The 18,508-nt window shown below is 40.8% G+C and overlaps 1 protein-coding gene across 1 annotated transcript in view; it reads right to left on the bottom strand.

Annotated features, from left to right (window-relative positions):
• Positions 1 to 15,921, bottom strand: part of fkbp15a (FKBP prolyl isomerase family member 15a) — a 53,409-nt gene extending 37,488 nt beyond the window's left edge. Inside the window, exons 1-12 of the mRNA XM_060912416.1 lie at positions 15,855 to 15,921; positions 10,169 to 10,275; positions 9,988 to 10,066; positions 9,769 to 9,838; positions 9,598 to 9,672; positions 7,674 to 7,772; positions 6,151 to 6,300; positions 4,166 to 4,225; positions 3,917 to 4,060; positions 3,653 to 3,783; positions 3,225 to 3,273; positions 37 to 124 (exon numbers count right to left, since the gene is read on the bottom strand). Of these exons, the coding sequence (XP_060768399.1) occupies positions 37 to 124; positions 3,225 to 3,273; positions 3,653 to 3,783; positions 3,917 to 4,060; positions 4,166 to 4,225; positions 6,151 to 6,300; positions 7,674 to 7,772; positions 9,598 to 9,672; positions 9,769 to 9,838; positions 9,988 to 10,066; positions 10,169 to 10,275; positions 15,855 to 15,919 (1,117 nt within the window). The 5' untranslated portion in view covers positions 15,920 to 15,921. The remainder of the gene's footprint in view (positions 1 to 36; positions 125 to 3,224; positions 3,274 to 3,652; positions 3,784 to 3,916; positions 4,061 to 4,165; positions 4,226 to 6,150; positions 6,301 to 7,673; positions 7,773 to 9,597; positions 9,673 to 9,768; positions 9,839 to 9,987; positions 10,067 to 10,168; positions 10,276 to 15,854) is intronic.
• Between the last annotated feature and the right edge of the window lie 2,587 nt (positions 15,922 to 18,508).

Raw genomic sequence — 18,508 nt, forward strand, 5'->3', positions numbered from 1 at the left:
AGGTGAGTAGATGTGATGAACAGTACGCTCCCTCACCAGTGGATGAAGAAGCCGTTTCTCCAGGCAGTAGAGATGAAGCAGCTTGGGCTGACAAACCACATACCAACGCAGACACTCTGCTTTGCTATACAGAGACACCGAACTCACAAGGACGTCAAAACACCATGCGATTTGAAGCATAAACTCTGAATAGACCACTTCATAGTAACTTCAGATTTTAAAGAAAGCCTATACAGCCTCATTCTGTACTTTTTAAAATGCAGGAGATGCTTCAGATACATCGTTTTTCGCAAACTTTTTGTGGTGGCACCTTATTAAAAACATCATCCAAAGCACTTTGAGAATAAAATTCTCTTGTGGCGTTTAGACCAGACAAAGTAAAATAGGCTTGACTGTCAGGGATATTAATGGTTTCGGTCAAGTCTCTCAGGTGAAGCTGGAGGTTTCCAAATACAATTCAGAGTTTTATCCACTTGTGTGCTTTACACATGAAGGAATTTTGCAAGTCATGACTTTCTCAGCTATTGTGAAGTTAAAAAGGGTCCTTTGACCTTAACTGAATCTCACTGCATAAATAAAAGTTTGCTTTTGTCTTAAAGGAATAGAAAAATAGCAAGTAAATACACGCATGGGTTGGTAGGTTGTAATATTGAGAGCCTGTAAGAAAAGTTCCAGGCATGTTTGACCATTTATAAGAAAAGTTGAGCGTTTTGTATCGCTGCTCGAATGCCACCAGGAGGCTGCCATGTTGCTTGCTGGAAGGGCGATGCGTGACATCATTTGGGTGTAAGGCTGAGTGTCACTCTTCAGTCCTGAAGGGGCAAAGCGAAAGGTCTACTAAGGTGACAATGTCGATTTTTTTCACTATACATCTGAAATGGCGTATTAATAAGCTGCAACCCTGACTTACAGACAAACCCCAAACTCTACCTGTAAAACAAGGCTGAAACTATGCGTTATACTACTTAGCAGCACACTTGGCATGCTCTTGACTTATTCATGAAAAACTTGGACAGTCCAACCCCCACGACAATGCAGAAAGAGGGTAAACAAACCCTGCTTTACTATACAGGAGTCATTAATGGTAGAAGTGAAAAAAACCAGCCTGCATCAATTCCCAAGGTACAAAAAGGTAAGGTGGTAATGGATAAATGCCATTTGCCACACAGGGACAGACCTCTCATGGGCTGACCGGTCCTTCGAGTGTAAAAATGGGACATTTGCAGCTCGTGTGCTCGGAACATTTTGAAGACAATTGTTTCACTCAAACACCTCGGATGCACCGGCATTAGGAATACCGTACAAGCCAGCGCTGAATCCAGATGCGGTTCCCACAATCTTCGGCCAAAACGCGGACAAGAAACGAGACAACACGGTCAGTAGTCCGCAAAAGAGAAGTTGAAAGGGTAAGAAAACACTTATGGCTTCGCTAACTTTTTATTAAGCAGGATGGGTCATTTTGAATTCCTTTGGGCACAAATGTCGTAATTGCTGACGCAGCTAAGCAGCTTGATATTTGTTGTATGACGGGTGTCTTGCTTTGATTTAGTGTTGTCAAAAAAAGCCTCGGGAACAACTGATAAGTCTATGAATATTGTTCACTTGTGTGTAACTAATTGATAATGGTAGCTTGTTTATCATGATCATTATTCATGTCATTGTCTGACATACTTGAGGAAATCAGTGAAGAAATGTCGCTAGCGCTATGGTCCATTTTGTCGAATATGGCCGTGTATTTTAAGTGACGTCACGCTTTACGGAAACTACTCGGAGTTTTTAGGTAAACAGGAATTTGTTTGTGGAATAGCCGACCTCGATCAGTGCAATCTAATCAAACATGATAATTAAGTTTTTATGGAGTAAATTCCAAACCCAGTTTTATGACGTATATAACTAATTTTTAATTATTTTGGTGCCATTTCTGTAATCTAGTTGTACTCTGATAATTACAGTTAGTATATATTTGTTTATGCCATCATTGTTTATACAATTGTCAATTTATTATTGTCTCTTGTTTCCTGCGGTCATCAAGAGGATCACATTGGAAAGGAGTGTATTTTATACTTTGTCCTCGATGCCATTTATACTGTATTTTACCAAATAAAGCCATACCATACCAGCAGCTCGGGCGTTTCCGGCAGTATTTCCACCTTTTTTCCTTAGAAGTGCCTCCTCCTGTAATGTTCACATGAATCCTGTATAGTAAAGCAGTGCTTGTTTACTTTCTTTCTGCACTGCCGTGGGGATTGGACGGTCTACTATGGTAATTACAGTAGGCTAGCCTGGTGACGTCTCGATGTAGTTTTTCATGAATGGGTCGCGAGCATGCCGAGTGTGCTCATGCTGCCAGCAATGTGTGTGTGTGTGTGTGGGGGGGGGGGGGGGGGGGGGGGGAACCTTCGTGCACTTGCCTCTTCAACAAATTTAGGCAAGTCAGATTGTATGCAGATCTGTTTGGAGGTGGTCCAGCAAGGTTACAATCCGCAGACTGAGGCCATCACGGCAGCACTACTTGCACCGGGGATATAAATATGAAAAGTTGCCTCTCCCATTCAGTCACATAGGAGTACATCAGCTGTTTAACAGTGACCTCAGGATTATCTTTCCCCCTCCACATTTTAGAGAAATGGAATTTCAATTCTCTCATATAAACTTTTAATGAGGGGGAAAAAGAAAAAAAAAAATCCATCCAGAGGCAGCTTCAAGTCATACTTGAGTGCATAAGCACTCGTTAGCGCACTCAGCATGCTCGTGACTCATTCATGAAAAACTACATCGAGACGTCACCAGGCTAGCCTACCATAATTACTGCAGCAGACAGTCCAACCCCCACGGCAACACAGAGGATAAACGCTGCTTTACTATACAGGATTCTTACTCACTATGCGGAGCGTCCGTGTCTTGCGCCCAAATGATATCAGAGCATTGCCGCAAACGATCTGGGGGATTTTTCTGATTGGTTAAAATATTTTCAATGGCGGCCTCCATGAAATCGTCCATTCTGCATAGAAACTGACTTTCGGAGATGGATATCTTCGTTGTGCGAGCTCCTTATTTTCAATTATTTGCATGACTCCGTAGTTTCTCAATCTTCATAACTATTTTAAAAATGGTTTTTAATATATTAGCTGAAAAAATATATTTACATGCAGGCATCAGTTAAAAGCACCTGGTTATATTCACATCTTTCATTAAACTGAAATTATACATTTAAAGTGACTTACCTCTGGAAGCTCGTTTTGAGTTCTGCATTTAACACGCAGTGCTTCATCTCTAAAGATGAAACGTTCAAATCATTAAATCGTAGTTAACTAGAGATGCGTAGCAGACAATGTGTGGGGAACGTGTCCGTTTACAGGTTTGCTACACAGCAGCCTATTAATTTTGGTGGAGTCTTAAATTTGTGTGGTGCTGCAAAATGGTGCAATGTTATGATTAGCTAACAGGGACATTGTAGATATCACCCATGCTTTAAGATGTGTACTTAATTCTAAATGTTTATGGAATTTTTTTTAACCATTTAAAAAAAAATAGCCAAACAATTATAAAATTTGTATAAACCAGGTTACTTGCTAATGTTAGTTAGGTAGCTTGCTAGTTTGTGACGGTGCAGTTCTGAGTTGTGTTAGACTGTGACATGTTTTGCACAAACCCTTGGTCAGAGCAACCCAAAGCAGACTGGACTGAACTTTCAACATTCATTCTGTCTCTAGTTCCTGGTCTAGACTTTGTGCCATCTGTAGATCCCGCAGCAAGGCGGTCTGCATCTTTGGACAAATTAACCTAAATAAATAAAAGGCTGTGTCAGATACGGGGGGGACAGAGCATCATCAATTTACTACTGAGCAGCTGTGAGAAACCCCCACACTGAAATGCGACTCATTTTGTGCAATATGGAGAAAGAGGCACAGCCTACCTGATGAACCTCCACAGCGAACACTAGCGTGCTGGAGGGTGGCACACTTTTTGGAATGCCTTTTGACCCATAACCCAGGCTGGGGGGAACAATAATAAGACGTTGACCTCCTTTCTGCATCCCGAGCATCCCCTTTTCCCATCCCTGCCCAAGACAGTGATGAACAGAAGTGAACAGGTCTGATTCATGTTTAGTTTATCAAGACAAACGTGTAAAGATTAGCCCTCACAAAACAAGCAAACGTCTCACCATCAGAGCCAAGTCAGAGCCCAGGCTCACTCGCTGGAGCTTGTCTTTGGAATCAAAGAACTGCAAAAAAAAAAGTCACATTTCTCCAAATCTCTCTCAAGTGGAACAGAACACACAGCAGAGAAGCAATGACTGCATGTGCTTCATTTCAAAACTGCAAAAATGCCATGACTTGAGTTTCTGCTACTTGACTCAGACATCGTTTAAATGGCAAGTCTGTCTAGTGAAGGTGTTCATTTTGAACACACTTTGGATTTTATATGCGCCGCCCCCCCCTTTCCTAAAAACACTTCATTAGCAAATGAAGATCAAAAACATTCAAGGTCTTTCCCAGCTTATTTTCTACTTTCAATAACTTTCGATTCTCAGTGTTATTCCTCTTCTACTACATCAACCTGTTAGCGATAACATTGTTTTAAATTACAACCTCAAATTAAAAAAAAAAAAAAAGTCGACACTGTGCAAAACATGCTGCAATCTCTCATTACTTTCAAGATGGACAGAACAGTTTAAAGCTACAATCAGTGCAGAACAAGCTAGTTACGGTTTATTTGTTTTACAACACACTTAGTCTTTCCATCAATAGCCTGTTTGTCCATCTTGAAGGCAACAAGATGGAAATATGCAGCTTATCAAGTTACACAAAAATCTCAACATAAACTCAGACCTTGCCAAAACTAAACTTGAAACCGCTTTAGCCCTGACCGTTATAAAGCACAGACACGAGAGACTCCTTCTATAAATGCTAACTTTTAGATGTGAAGTCTCATCCAATTTGTTGAGAATCTTTTCTGTTAAATAACGCTTACATTTAACTTGCATTTATAGTTAGATTTCGATTACATGGCATGTCCACCATACAAGTCTCCATAAATTAATTCCTACAAAATCACCCCCTTTTCTTCTCATCTTTATGTATGAATGTAATAATCCCGCCTAGATTAATTAGTTTTCTATTTGCAGGATGTTAACTTGAAGGTTTATTTTGTTATAATAAATTTGAACTTCAATAACATCAGAATGACTGCATGAAAATTAAATCAAATACCTAAATATTTAACATTACTGTTAAATCTCTCATCTCATTATCTCTAGCCGCTTTATCCTGTTCTACAGGGCCGCAGGCGAGCTGGAGCCCATCCCAGCTGACTACGGGCGAAAGGCGGGGTACACCCTGGACAAGTCGCCAGGTCATCACAGGGCTGACACATGGACACAGAACCATTCACACTCACATTCACACCTACGCTCAATTTAGAGTCACCAGTTAACCTAACCTGCACATCTTTGGACTGTGGGGGAAACCGGAGCACCCGGAGGAAACCCACACGGATACGGGGAGAACATGCCAACTCCACACAGAAAGGCCCTCGCCGGTCACGGGGCTCGAACCCGGACCTTCTTGCTGTGAGGCGACAGCGGTAACTACTACACCACCGTGCCGCCCTAAAATTACTGCCCTTTTTAATAAAAATTAAAAGGGCGGCACGGTGGTGTAGTGGTTAGCACTGTCGCCTCACAGCAAGAAGGTTCTAGGTTTGAACCCAGCAACCAACAGGGGCCTTTCTGTGTGGAGTTTGCATGGGTTTCCTCCGGGTGCTCCGGTTTCCCCCACAGTCCAAAGACACGCAGTCAGGTTAACATGGGACAGCCTTGGGCTGAAGTGCCCAAGAGTGGCGATGCGCACATACGCAACAGCTTGGCTTTCCTATGATGAACTAAATTTCGTTGTACATTTGTGCAGTGACAAAGGCATTCTAACACTACACGTCATTAGAAGATTCTAGGAAGTTCAGAAAACACCATGCTCTAGTAATCAGAGCATACACAGTATAATCCCATTTTATTTTTATGTACCATCCTACAAAAACCAATTTACATCCCCCCCAGTCTTTCATTTTGAGGAAACTCAAAAATCAAGGACTAAGGGAAGAACCCTAGCCAGCAAAAAATAAATAAATAAAATTTGTAAAACATGACCACACCTGTCCCAAAGTATGATTCTGAAGCAGCCAGCGAGACAAGGCCACCTCCACTGTGTCCCCCATGCTAACAGTTTGTCCCTCTCCATGGACCAAGTCCTGAGTCAGCAGTGTGTCCCTGCAGGTCTGACTGTTCCACCTGGCCACACACACCTGAGACACAATAGTTTATGCACAAATGTCAGTTTACCCACCACGATTTTGGAGGAATCATGTTGATGGGGAAACAGAAGTGCCAACACTTTTACTGTTAGCTATGGTTTAGGTTTGTAAAACTATATTTGGTTAAAGTGACTTTTCTAAAAGATGGTTTAAAGTACTTGATTAAACAAGAACAAGCAAGCTCTTCTTCCACCAAAAAGATAAAACCACATGGCCTTCCTGTCCGTCACTACAACTCTCTCTTTCTCATTAGCCATGTTTAACATATAGACGATGTGGATCACAGCAGCTAGTCATTAGCATGCACACTTGGTTTTGTCAAAACCATTAGCTGCCATGTTCATGCTCCTTGGTGAAAGGTGACCAATTTACTCTAAATAAGGAAAACCTGTTTTGAAGCACAAACTTTTGAATTCCCTCATTAGCAGGTCGTTCTTGCACTTTTACCTTCATACTATTTTGCAATGCTTTTACTCAGGCTACACACACACACACACACACACACACACACACACCCCTTAGGAAATTTTATTTAAAAAAAAAAAAGTTTACTAACTAAATTAGGACCATGCTAGAATCATTACAGGTCAAACAAGTTCAGGATGTTTACCACAAAGCCACAATTGGAAATGCGACAAATGCCAACTTTTGACTGACGTCCAGACCTCCCCTTGGCGAAGTTTTAAATAACAAAATGCCATTAGAGAACAGAAAACACCGCAGAAGCACCCACACATTTCTTATTCTCGCCTGTATATAATTAGCAAAAAGGAAATGCCACCACCCCCCTCACAACCCACCGCCTTCTGCGTAACAGAATACGCTTGGTTCATAGGTTACGTAAAGACGACAGGAACACAATCCATGGCAGGGTGGTGGGACGTGGCAGGTTACTAACCTGGAGCTGATCATTTTATTCCTCTTCTAACCGCAGCACGTTGACAATTAACATCTCTAAATATTTAATCATTAGCCTTCAGTTATGTGGAGCATCCACCAATCAAGTCCCCGTGTATAGAAACAGCATATTAGAGCAAGTGAATTAATAGAAACCTGTCATTTATGCTACAGACAGAACTACTACCAGAGTGGTGCCATTACAGAAAATTAATCCACGTCTTCGGATTTGAGAATTCAACCATCTGTGGTATAAGAAGCAAGAACACGTTTAACTCCAAGATATTCAAGCGAGATTTTCAGCTGTTTCTTAGAAGAACGCAACAAATACTCATCAGCGACCGTTTTCACACTCCAATTAAAAACACCCTGATTTAATCATAATGTACATAAGCTTGATGACCATTTAAGATTTGTATACATTGTCCTATAACACCAAAGTTTCTTTTGGGTAAAGCTGCGATTACCTCTTTACAGAAGTCGATTCTAGCTTCCTCAGAATCGAACTTCAGAGACCAGCTCTGCTGCTGATCATCATAGAAGGCAGTGTAGTTACCAGGCTGAACCTGTGGAAAGAATGAATTTATTTTGCACAACACTGATTAGGGTGCATCAGTTGCCCTCACTTTCATAAAATCTGATGCATGTGTGTTTGGGTGTTCCTTTTCACCAATAAAGACATCCTGTAAAATTTGACCATATTCAAAAAAGTCTAATGGTGGCACCATGAGGTTCATTTTTTGCCAAAAAAATGCTTTTATGTTTTCGCGTAAGGTTTGAATCACAATGTTGGACTCCATTTATTGATTTCTTGTGAGCCAGAGATCATGTTAAGAACCTTTGCAAGGGATTGAGAAGCATTAATGTGATTCATAATACATTTGTATTGTTTAAAAGTAGTTGAACAATGATTCAATGAACAGCTAAAACTCACTGTGCTTGATAATGCATTTAGAATATGTACTAAAAATGTGCATCTAAGATATTTGGTATACTCTATAAGGTGCCATAATGTTTCATGAAAAGTGATCGAAATTTTATGGAATCAATTTTGTGCCAAAATATTCATACAATACTTTTGAAATATCAAACGATAAATCAAATTAAAAAAAAAAAAAAAAAGTCTTTAGACTGGCAAACAAATTAGCGTAATCGTGCAAAATATCAGTCTATTACTCTTCAGAAACCTTTTATTTTTGTTCCGCGTCTTTCTCAGTTTTGTTTGACAATTTATTTTGGTTGAGATTCCAGCTCTCTCGTTTACGCTCCCTGACTTTTTGCTTGCAGGTTTGGCACAAACTTCACGTGTGGGTGGGCTGTCCAGGAATGCATTCCCATTGGCTAACTTGTGTTTGACTGACAGCTACGCTCAGCCATTCCCCCGGAAGCTGTTGCAGCCATTTCCTACTCGGATTCTGGTGGACTGTTTGACGAGTGACCGATCCATTGACGGTAAACAAGGATCGAGTGGACTTCAGTGGCGACTATGATATTGAATTAATTCAACAAAGTGTAGGTACGAGACAAATGTGCTGTATGTGTTGCAGTAGTACACATTATGCAGACGTGTTTAATGTACGTTAGTAAGACAGCTATTATATTGGGTAGTGGAGCCAAGTCTAACATTTGACTTGTCACGAAACACCTGCATAATGTGTACTACTGCAACACATTTGTCCCGTACTTACACTTTGTTGAATTAATTCAATATCGTAGTCGCCACTGAAGTCCACTCGATCCTTGTTTACCGTCAATGGATCGGTCACTCGTCAAACAGTCCACCAGAATCCGAGTAGGAAATGGCTGCAACAGCTTCCGGGGGAATGGCTGAGCGTAGCTGTCAGTCAAACACAAGTTACCCAATAGGAATGCATTCCTGGACAGCCCACCCACACATGAAGTTTGTGCCAAAACTGCAAGCAAAAAAAGGTCAGGGAGTGCAAACGAGAAAGCTGGAATATCAACCAAAATAAATTACGTCAAACAAAACTGAGAAAGATGTGGAACAAAAAAAAAAAAAAAGGCTTCTGAAGAGTAGACTGATATTTTGCACGATTACACGAATAATTTGTTTGCCAGTCTAAAAAGACTTTTTGATTTATCGTTTTTGTTTGATATTTCAGAAGTATTGTATGAACATTTTGGCACAAAATTGATTCCATAAAATTGTCATAAAATAGCCGCTTTCTCCATAACTTTGAGCTCCTGGTGCCACCATTAAACTTTTGAATTTTGTCAAAATATTTCACCCAGTGTTTTCTCTTACCAAAAGGAACATAAAAACAAAAATGCATCATGATCGGAGGAACTTTTCATTTTTAGGGGGCAGCTGATGCACCCTAACACTGATGCTACTGAAAACAATGAATAAAAAGGCCAAGATGAGCTTACAGTGAGGACAAATCCATGGTGGATTCGCGCTGTCGTGATTTGTTTCTGTTGACTGCCATACAGCAGGACTTTATACTGCGAGGACAGCAGGCCATTAACTACACGTACATGTAGGCACACTTACCACATACTGTACATGTTTATTCATTATCTTGTCCATGAACCTCTCACCTCTTTGTTTGCATGGTTTCCCAGGATGGCCGCGCCCAACTTGCCATGCTTTGTGTATTGTCCGTTCACACTGGGGGGCGGCACACACAAAAAACCCTCACTTTATTAGACATCCCTCAACTATTATGTTAGATATATTATAACATCAGACGTAAAACTAAGCCAGCTATTTCATACAAACACTGTCAGTCACTGTTTTTCCCCATTACATTTACTTACAAGTGAAACGCATGGACAGCAACAGCCAATAAGACAGCTGGGGCTGTTGGAGGAGGGGCTTGTTTCTGAGGAGGTGGTCCTAAAAATGGTAGAAACCACATTTGAACACATCCATGCTCATACACTAATGCTACAGAGGTATTATTTGACAAAAAACAGTGAAATGCACCATCACACATACCAAGAGCGGAAGGGACTTTTTTGGGCTGCTTGGGGGCCGTGAACTTGAAAGACTCGTTTCCTTCAGGTTCAGCTTGGCACAGACCAAAGAGAGAAGCCAGCTTTGCCCTGTGAAGATGTACATACAATATTTGTCACATATTTTGAAAGCAAAGGAATAAAGCGCGTTCCATCCACAAAAGCAGTTTTATAAAACAATACGTCTTGTTCAACATCTCCGAACACCATATCCGTAGTGATTACCACAAAGCAGAATTAACATTTCCTTGGACTGAAAAAAAGAATGGAAAACTAGTTTACTTAAATCTCAAATTCTAATGGAAAAAACTAAGGGCAGTTGCTGAATTATCAGTGTGCACAAACCACTATCTTTGTTGCCAAGACAAGCAGATTTTATTGTTGTCCATGGACAAGTGCTCAACAACCAGAGAAAGAAAAAACAAACCCTACGGCCTCATGCAAAAGTCTTTATTTGGGATGCTAAACAACTAGATGCGTTACATTACTTACTACTTTTTAGCCTAGTCATTTAGGTTTCTGTGAAACCAGATCACTTGACTGGGCAACACACTGGGGTTCTCGTCTTGTAAGCCAAAATATTTAAAATTTATCTGCCTGTTTTCTATTACAAAGCTACTTAAATACTAAATATAACGTAAATTTAACGCAATTCAAATCTTAAACTGTTGGACTCGAACAATAAGAGGAGACAGCCATGAGAGAAAGTCTTACCAACACTTCAAGTCTGATCTAACTCCATGGATACACAGTAAAAGGGAAGCTGATCCTTACCCTTTCACAGATGTTTTGCAACACGGATGCATGATTAGATCCACACAACCACAAATTAGTCCCTGTGGGGGAAGAGGAGGAGGAAAAAAAATCCCCGTATCTGAAAAGAAATTATACAAACCAGACCGAGCTTATACAAATCAACAAGCTTTCAACTCCGATTTCTTATATTAAAAAAAAAGTCTCGTATAAATATTTGACAGCTTCCCTTCGATTATAACTCAAGTTGGAGTACATTGGTTTTCTGTTCTTTTCTCAGTGCAGGGAAACGTGTCAAAAACCTTTGTGTCGATCACATACTCTATAGATGCAGTACATAGAGATTAGGTTGAAAAACACTAACTCCTTTCAAAGTGCAAGAAGTCAAGCAGGTCATTAGAACATCAATAGAACCAATACACGAATTGTGATGTTTCACAAAATGTTTGTTTTCAGCAGGACTCTGTACCAGGCAGAAGACAACATGCCGATAGGTAATAAAGCCACAAGAAAGAAACTTCTCTGGGCAAGTACTAAGAGTCAACCTTTCAAGATCATGAAATCCAACTTCACAAATATGTCCTGCTCCTATTTTACATGAGTTAAGAGCAGAAACTTCAACCTCGACTCTCAAGGTCTACAGAGCTTCCACATATTCAGTTTGCATGGATTAGAAATTAATAAGGCAGTAGAAAAATGAAGAGCATATTTGCATCAAAAACAAATTCTCAGAATGATCAACTAGAAGAGCGTTCAACAAGCCAAACTAGATTAACAAAAAGAGAACATGGCCACGTATGACCACCAAAACTTCAAAATCAATTCTCCATCCGACTGACAGCCTTCAGCCCTGTAGTCCTAAAAGCTTTCAACCAACATTCCTTGAGCACATTCTTCTGATTTAGAAATCCATCACGTGGATTTCCATATCTGGGGGCCCCAGAGTTTAGTCTACTGACCCCTGCACCTCCCTCCACAGATAGTCCGTGTCCCACATCAGTGCCAGGTTTCAGTTGCTGCCCAGCAGGGAAATGGGCTCCAGAAGATGAAAAGATTGTCTTCCTTTGGCCTGTCCTGTGTTTTATCTCCGTGTGGACCACAGCTAGTGAAGCCACCCAATCAGCCTGCCCTGTAACAACTAGCATGTGAGAGGAATTACAGCAATGAGTTTTGCGCCTGCACTCTGCTCTACCCATCACATGAAGTCTCTGGGTTTACAGGCTTTCTTGCTTCCTCATTCTTTTTCTGAAAGATTACCAAGTCATGCATGTACGCAATATAAAAAACAAAATCACCCAATGTAACCTAAAGTTAACAAAACGGGAAGGTTAAAGTGGCTTATCTGAGACAATACACAAGTATTAATCAGGAGAACTGATTAAATCATGTAGGGTTAACACAATCATGTAAAAATGGTAAAGACGAGAGAACGCTACAGTGAAAGACAAAGTGCACACCCCCCATTAAATTCTCACATCAGAAAAACCTGAGACCACAATAAATCTCAACTTGCCCCAGCTTTAATGTGACTCAACCCGTACAATTCAACTTGGGGGGGGGGATGATGATATAAAATACAATAAGCAGGTTGCATAAATGTGCGCGCACACCCCTAAACTAATACTTTGTTGAAGCACCTTCTGATTTAATTACAGCATTCCGTCTTTTTGGGTCAGAGTCCATCAGCCTGCCACATCTAGACTTGGCAATATTTGCCCATTCTTCTTTGCAAAAGCGCTCCAAATCTGTCAGATTGCGAGGGCATCTCTTGTGCACAGCCCTCTTCAGGTCACCCCACAGATTTTCAACTGGATTTAGGTCTGGGTTCTGGCTGGGCCGTTCCAAAACTTTTTTTGGGGTCACTGCAGTGCTGAAAGATGAAATTCCTCTTCATCTTTCTAGCAGACACCTGAAGGTTTGGGGCCAAAATCGACTGGTGTTTAGAACGGTTCATAATTCCCTCCACCTTGACTAAAGCCCCTGTTCCAGCTGAAGAAAAACAACCCCAAAACATGATGCTGCCACCACCATGCTTCACCGTGGGTATGGTGGTGTTTTTGCACCAAACATACCTTCTGGAAACGTGGCCAAAAAGTTCAACCTTGGTTTCATCAAACCATAACATTTTCCCCACATGCTTTTGGGAGAGTTGATGTATTTATTTTATTTGCAAAATTTAGCCAGGCCTGGATGTTTTTCTTTGACCCTACCTCATAGTCCAGACATATGGAGAATACGGGAGATTGTCGTCACATGTAGTACACAACCAGTACTTGCCAGAAATTCCTGCAGCTCCTTCAGTGTTGCTGTAGGCCTCTTGGCAGCCTCCCTGACCAGTTTTCATCTCTTCTTTTCATCAATTTTGGAGGGACATCCAGTTCTCGGTAATGTCGCTGCTGTCCCATATTTTCCCCGCTTCTTGATGACTCTTCACTGTGCTCCATGGTATATCTAATGCCGTAGAAACGTTTTTGTACCCTTCTCCTGACTGATACCCTTCAACAATGAGATCCCTTTGACGCTCTGTAAGCTCTCTATGAACCCTGGCTTTTACTGGAGGATGCAACTGAGGAAGTGTGATTTTTATTTGGGGTTAATCAGTCATTTTAATCGATGGCAGGTGTGAACCCAAAAAGACCAAATGTTGTAATTAAACCAAAAGGTGTTTCAACAAAGTATTAGTTTAAGGGTGTGCACACTTATGCAACCAGCTTATTGTACATTTGTGTGTTTGTTTCCCCCCAACAGATTTGTTTTTCATTTAGTGTGGTATCACTAGATACACTGCAAATATTTCAAGACGCAGTGGATATTTTATTTTAAAAAATAAATAAGTGTACACATCCAGTTAAAATGACAGGGTTTTCCTTATGTAAAAAAAACAAGACCACGATAAATAACTTCTAAACTTTTCCCATGTTTAATGTGACCGAAAACCTGTACAATTAATTGAACAAACAAATCTTGCGTATACCCCCCATTCTCACATATCAGAATGCAAGCAATCGAAGGAATAGGACACATCAATTTTGACTTCAACAAATAATTAACCCTGAAACTACCAAGTAAAGAGCAGTGCCTCTCCCCAGGGATTTCAAACAACATCCTGGGAAACTTATTTCAAAATAACATTTTGCTTCTTAAAAGTGTCAAAATCCACCCTGTGTGTTTCGTAAATACATTGTCAGTAAACAGGAAATCAGTGTGCGACAGACCTGAAAATGGTACACGGTATAGAACCCCAAGCTGAAGCTCGGTACCAAATATCAAGCAGTTGTGATTTGTAGCTGCTGAGAAAGTGTCACGAAAATTTTGTAAATCCACACCATGTTTCGTAAATACATTCAGTCAGTAAAACAGGAAGTCGGTGTGTGACAGACCTGAAAACGGTATACACAGTATAGAACCCCAAGCTGAAGTCTGGTACCAAGTGGGTAGGATTTGTGGTTGCTGAGAAAAAGGGAGTTTTAGACAGAGAGGTAAACCAGTATTACACCTCCCCCCCCCCGGAGCGGGGTTATAAATAAGTACAACAGCACTGATGTGGTGTTAACATGAAAATTGAAGATGAGGAGGTGGAGATGCTAGACTGAATAAAATAAAGTGCTGCTGCATCGCATGCTTTCAGTAAAGATAAAGCAAGGGCTAAATCCCATCACCACCACAGGTATATCAACAGGTAATCAAGTGGCACTGTGTGCAATAGAAGTAATGCTCTATTCCAGTGAAAACAAAGCAAGGTCAATAGGAATATCAGATGCTCACTGGCTGCACTGCGAAAACAGTGCATGCAGACGCTCATCTACGTTCCCGAATCAGTTGCTTAACTCTTGAATGCCATCATTAAAAAGCTTATAACTTCTGCTTTCCAAAGAAGTTTCTCATTAAGATCTGTTCAGAGTAGACTCCACTCAAGTGGAATCAGAAAACTGCTGGTGCTTTTTTCAGTCACGGGAAAGCGATCAGGCTCTTTTCTGATCAGTTTCCGACTGGACTACTCGTAAATATCAGACAACTTTTATAGGGATGTTCTCACACCCTCATGGTTTCTGATGAAATCTCATCTCATCTCATTATCTCTAGCCGCTTTATCCTTCTACAGGGTCGCAGGCAAGCTGGAGCCTATCCCAGCTGACTACGGGCGAAAGGCGGGGTACACCCTGGACAAGTCGCCAGGTCATCACAGGGCTGACACATAGACACAGACAACCATTCACACTCACATTCACACCTACGGTCAATTTAGAGTCACCAGTTAACCTAACCTGCATGTCTTTGGACTGTGGGGGAAACCGGAGCACCCGGAGGAAACCCACGCGGACACGGGGAGAACATGCAAACTCCGCACAGAAAGGCCCTCGCCGGCCCCGGGGCTCGAACCCGGACCTTCTTGCTGCGAGGTGACAGCGCTAACCACTACACCACATCATAATTTGTTTTTACTCATTTTTCTAACTTTGCATTCACTATACAACTCTATCCAATGTTTGAGGCCCATTTTTGGACCATGCTATCCTCATACAGGATACATCAGATTTCTAAAAATTAAGCTGTTTTTTCAAGTCTTTGGATTTGTAATATCTCAAGAACAGATAAACATTTTAATTCTGTAAAAAGTATATTGTTCTGAATTCAATGAAAGCAGTTTCAAGCAATTTGTACTGAGTTTTAGTTTACCTGATATGCCTCATTTCAATGAAAAATATTAAACCAAAAAAGAAACTAAAAAGAAAAGTCTTGAGGGAGTTAAGACAGCTAGACAAACTTAACTCAGGATAAAATCAGGAGAAGAGAAACACTGAGTAACAAACAATTAATGCTTCAGCTGGAGTTCATGTTCCTATAAATTGAGGAGTTGTAACTAAGAGCCTGAAGTTCCCTCAGTGCTGTTGTTGTTGTTGTTAAAACACTCTTACCCGCTTTTAGGAGCCAGAAATTCTCCATCATGATAATCAGGAAAAACATCTTTAACTTCCTTCATCCTCAGCGCACACACAGGAACTGTAAGGCGCGCGCTTGCCGCCAAAACCCACCACGCGCGAGGACACCGCTACTACTTCCAGTAGTGCAAGTGGTCAGTGACGTTCCTCTATCAAGTGCAGGTAGACAAGCGCATGCGCAAACCAAGCGTCAATTATTCAATTAGGAAGTGCGCATGTGCATAATCTCATCCAGGTCTTTAACAAGAAGAAATGTTTTTGCCTCTGTTTGTTTGTTCCCAACATACAGTGCTGCTTGAAAGTTTGTGAACCCTTTAGAATTTTCTATATTTCTGCATAAATATGACCTAAAACATCATCAGATTTTCACACAAGTCCTAAAAGTAGATAAAGAGAACCCAGTTAAACAAATGAGACAAAAATATTACACTTGGTCATTTTATTTATTCAGGAAAATTATCCAATATTACATATCTGTGAGTGAAAAAAGTATGTGAACCTGTAGGATTAGCAGTTAATTTGAAGGTGAAATTAGAGTCAGGTGTTTTCAATCAATGGGATGACAATCAGGTGTGAGTGGGCACCCTGTTTTATTTAAAGAACAGGGATCTATCAAAGTCTGATCTTCACAACACATGTTTGTGTAAATGTATCATGGCACGAACAAAGGAGATTTCTGAGGACTTCAGAAAAAGCGTTGTTGATGCTGATCAGGCTGGAAAAGGTTACAAAACCATCTCTAAAGAGTTTGGACTCCACCAATCCACAGTCAGACAGATTGTGTACAAATGGAGGAAATTCAAGACCATTGTTACCCTTCCCAGGAGTGGTCGACCAACAAAGATCACTCCAAGAGCAAGGCGTGTAATAGTCGGCGAGGTCACAAAGGACCCCAGGGTAACTTCTAAGCAACTGAAGGCCTCTCTCACATTGGCTAATGTTCATGTTCATGAGTCCACTATCAGGAGAACACTGAACAACAATGGTGTGCATGGCAGGGTTGCAAGGAGAAAGCCACTGCTCTCCAAAAAGAACATTGCTGCTCGTCTGCAGTTTGCTAAAGATTGCATGGACAAGCCAGAAGGCTATTGGAAAAATGTTTTGTGGATGGATAAGACCAAAATAGAACTTTTTGGTTTAAATGAGAAGCGTTATGTTTGGAGAAAGGAAAATGCTGTATTCCAGCATAAGAACCTTATCCCATCTGTGAAACATGGTGGTGGTAGTATCATGGTTTGGGTCTGTTTTGCTGCATCTGTGCCAGGATGGCTTGCCATCGTTGATGGAACAATGAATTCTGAATTGTACCAGTGAATTTTAAAGGAAAATGTCAGGACATCTGTCCATGAACTGAATCTCAAGAGAAGGTGGGTCATGCAGCAAGACAACAACCCTAAGCACACAAGTCGTTCTACCAAATAATGGTTAAAGAAGAATAAAGTTAATGTTTTGGAATGGCCAAGTCAAAGTCCTGACCTTAATCCAATCGAAATGTTGTGGAAGGACCTGAAGCAAGCAGTTCATGTGAGGAAACCCACCAACATCCCAGAGATGAAGCTGTTCTATATGGAGGAATGGGCTAAAATTCCTCCAAGCCGGTGTGCAGGACTGATCAATAGTTACCGGAAATGTTTAGTTGCAGTTATTGCTGCACAAGGGGGTCACACCAGATACTGAAAGCAAAGGTTCACATACTTTTGCCACTCACAGATATGTAATATTGAATCATTTTCCTCAATAAATAAATGACCAAGTATAATATTTTTATCTCATTTGTTTAACTGGGTTCTCTTTATCTACTTTTCGGACTTGTGTGAAAATCTGATGATGTTTTAGGTCAGGGGTTTTCAAAGTGTGGGAGAGTCAGCCCCCCCTCAGAGAGCAAATAAACAACAGCGCCCCCCCTTACAATTTTTGTTGTTGCTATACTTAATGTTCCATTCGTATTTTAAAAAATGGTTGTTGTACACATTTTTATTTTTTTCTTTTATACATTTTAAACATCTGTGCTTTTTGAAAACATCTTTTTTTTACACATTTTAAACATCTGTGCTTTTTAAAAAAAACATCTTGTTTTACACATTTTAAACATCTCATAGCATCGTTAGCTAGCACCTCTTGGCAGACAACACACTGTGGCAGTGGAGCATCTTCAGATCCAGCCCATGAAAATCCAAACTTTAAATAATCGTGGTCATACTTCCTTCTTTTTTTGCTTGGCCCAGACTCTGTCTCCTCACTCACTGTAGCTTTAGGTACTAAAAATCGATCCATTTTGTCTCTGGCAAAGGCTAGCTGAAGTTCGCTAAATGTCCGCAATAGTAACTTATTCTGGTTTATTTTTCCTCACGTTGCGCCCCCCCGTGAAGAACTCTGGCGCCCCCTAGGGGAGGCGTGCCCCACACTTTCAAAAACCCTGTTTTAGGTCATATTTATGCAAAAATATAGAAAATTCTAAAGGGTTCACAAACTTTCAAGCACCACTGTATATAAGGAACAACTCATCAGTACGGGTGTTTGCAGATGACTGCGTCCTTTTATAGACAGATAAGTACATTGGAAAATGCAGCATTACTCCAAGAAGATCGGGAGGCCCTCCAAGAATGGGAAGCTGACTGATTGATGGAGTT

The sequence above is a fragment of the Neoarius graeffei genome, chromosome 28 (genome assembly GCF_027579695.1).
Source record: "Neoarius graeffei isolate fNeoGra1 chromosome 28, fNeoGra1.pri, whole genome shotgun sequence".
NCBI classification, from domain to species: Eukaryota; Metazoa; Chordata; class Actinopteri; order Siluriformes; family Ariidae; genus Neoarius; species Neoarius graeffei.